At 34.9% G+C, this 2,495-nt stretch overlaps 1 protein-coding gene across 2 annotated transcripts; it reads left to right on the forward strand.

Moving 5' to 3' along the window:
• The first annotated feature begins 210 nt into the window (after positions 1 to 210).
• On the forward strand, positions 211 to 2,433 carry LOC140966599 (FCS-Like Zinc finger 8-like). Of its 2 annotated transcripts, none has more exons than XM_073426858.1 (3): positions 211 to 811; positions 902 to 1,741; positions 2,123 to 2,433. In XM_073426858.1, the coding sequence occupies exons 2-3, from the start codon at positions 942 to 944 to the stop codon at positions 2,196 to 2,198; spliced, it is 876 nt and encodes a 291-aa protein (XP_073282959.1). In that variant the 5' UTR covers positions 211 to 811; positions 902 to 941; the 3' UTR covers positions 2,199 to 2,433. The 2 variants fall into 2 exon arrangements, with proteins under 2 accessions (XP_073282959.1, XP_073282958.1); XM_073426857.1 differs by having other exon boundaries at positions 213 to 811; positions 919 to 1,741.
• Positions 2,434 to 2,495: the final 62 nt, after the last annotated feature.

The raw sequence follows: 2,495 nt of genomic DNA on the forward strand, positions 1-2,495 counted from the left end.
TCTTAGCTCAACTCCATATTGGCTACAAAAAATCACACACAATAATTTAATCATAAAAATGGGAATGGCGTGCATTTTTGAAAATGACTCGCAATTTTTTAGATAATTTTCCCAAGAAACCCACGCTAAAATCCAAAGCAGAGGAGAAATAATTGCTGAGCGAGAATGCGGAGGGACCCCTTGCCCCTTATCCTGCTCGGAGTTTCTTGTTTTCTTTCTTTTTGTTTTCATTTTTTCTCTTCGTCTCCAATAATGAAAATTGCGTACACTTCTGCGCTTCCTCTCCTCTTTAAAATGGCTCTAAAACCAGCCATTTTCAACTCCTTTTCTGTTGAGATTTATTTCTTGTTTTGATAAGTCTGAAGAGATTTTCCACTGGAAACCTTTTCTTGAATGTTTTATCTGCTTTTGCTGAATCTTTTGCACAACCAACTCCGAGTGGTTTGGATGTAGCTTGATTCCTTTTCTTCTTCGAGATGGGTTTTGGTTTTGTGATGATTTGACTGGGATTTTGCTGAAGAAAACCAAGAAACCTAACAAGATTCTAAAATAGAAAAGAAAAAAGATTGCTTTTTTTTTTTGGTTTGTTTTGTTTACATTTCAGATTGTTAGAAAATGGAAGCTAATGAGATTTAACAAAGCTTATCAAGCTTTTTGTTGATTTTTAATTGAAAAAACATTTCCACTTTTTCTTGCTTTCCTGTGTTATGATTGTTTCCGGTTTTGAGAGTGAACCCAGCTTTTGATTATTCTTTTGAGGCATATAAAAGTGGTAGTCTTTTTCTTGGAGTAACTTAGCTACTGATTCCAGGTTAGCTGATCTTTGTGATATAAAAAGTTTGACGAATTTTTTCAGTTTTGATCTTTCTTTCCATTTTGTGTTCTCTAAATCTTTTTTTAGTTTTTATTTATTTGCAGTTGAGAAATTTGTCTGATTACTGATGCTGAGGAACAACAGATCAAGAACAGTGACCACCAAACAAGCTATAATGGCTGACCAAAACCCAATCCATTCTTCTGTTAAAGATCCCACAAAACCTGTATCATCTTTCTTGAATTCTCCAAGATTCTTCAATGGGTTCTTGTCAAGAACAATTTCTGATCCTGAAACTGCTTTAGTCAGCCCAACTTCAATTCTAGACACAAGAATTTTACCAAATTTTGTGACCCCGTTTGGCTATGATAATATCTTGTCCAAATCACCAACCCCATGTCCTGAAGTTACCAACAAATCTCCATTCACGAAGCAAATTCCAGAAGCCATTGGACTCGCTTTAGTTCATTCAATCAACGAGGAAAGAACCGATGAGAAGTTCTCAAGAACGGTTTTTTATGGAGCAAAACTAAAGATTCAAATCCCCACAATCATTTCACAGCCGGAATCTCCTAATTCTCCGGCAGATTTCGGAATTAAAACCCGGGATTCTCAGCTTTTGAGCCCGTTTTCAGGCACCCCAGTTAAGGATTACTTCACCAGACAGCTTTCTTTGAAAGAAATGGAGCTTTCTGAAGATTACACTCGTGTGATCACACACGGACCGAATCCGAAAACTACTCATATTTTTGATGATTGCGTTGTAGAGAATTGTTGTGAAGATGAACCGAATCTGGGTGAAGATTTCGAGAAAGTCGAGACTGGTTTTGAAACCAATGTTTCCAATTCTCCACCATTGAATTTCTTGAGTTCTTGTCACACTTGCAAACAAAGTCTTGAACAGGGCAAAGACATTTACATCTACAGGTTAGCCCAAGAAGATATTCATGTTTCAAGTAAAATTAAGAATAAATAACGTGGTACACTTTTTTGTTTTTTTATTATTTCATTGTATGATAGGAAGTAGATCGATGGTTGGTTTTGTCTTAATATTAAATTATTGCTTTATAAGATATTAAGACGTAGTACTTCTTCCATGATTTGTTGAGCTCTTGTGCTTTCCACTATGTAAAATTTATATTTAACAAAATGTATGCTCGACACACATTTGCCTATCTCTAGAGTGATTCGACCTGTCCAAGAAAGATTCAAAGACTTAAAATTTGTCGATTTTTTCGATGGAGGGATGATTAGTTTGCTCGAATGAACTACATGTAAGCTTAACTATGTGTTTGGTATTGTTTTCAGGGGAGAGAAAGCTTTTTGTAGCCATGAATGCCGTTGTCAAGAAATGCTTTTTGAAGGAATGAAGAATGAAGAATGAAGAATGAAGAATGAAGAGATGGATGATGCTTTTTAGGACACCTTTATTTTTTGAAGGGAAAAAATATATATATCACTACAAGCATTGTATTTTCAATGCTTCTCTTTATTGCTTCAAGAGGAATCTAGCATCTTCAAAAGGGATTCAATTGATTTTCCATGATATGTTGGAAGATGACTCAACTTTTCTCTCTCTCTCTTTTGTTTTTGAAAAAAAACAATATATATTTCTTGAATTTTTTTTTTCTTGGCTTCTTATGAGTCTTTGAATCTGCCTCCCCTGCATAAATAAATAATG

The sequence above is a fragment of the Primulina huaijiensis genome, unplaced genomic scaffold, assembly GCF_012295235.1.
Source record: "Primulina huaijiensis isolate GDHJ02 unplaced genomic scaffold, ASM1229523v2 scaffold207298, whole genome shotgun sequence".
Lineage (NCBI taxonomy): Eukaryota > Viridiplantae > Streptophyta > Magnoliopsida > Lamiales > Gesneriaceae > Primulina > Primulina huaijiensis.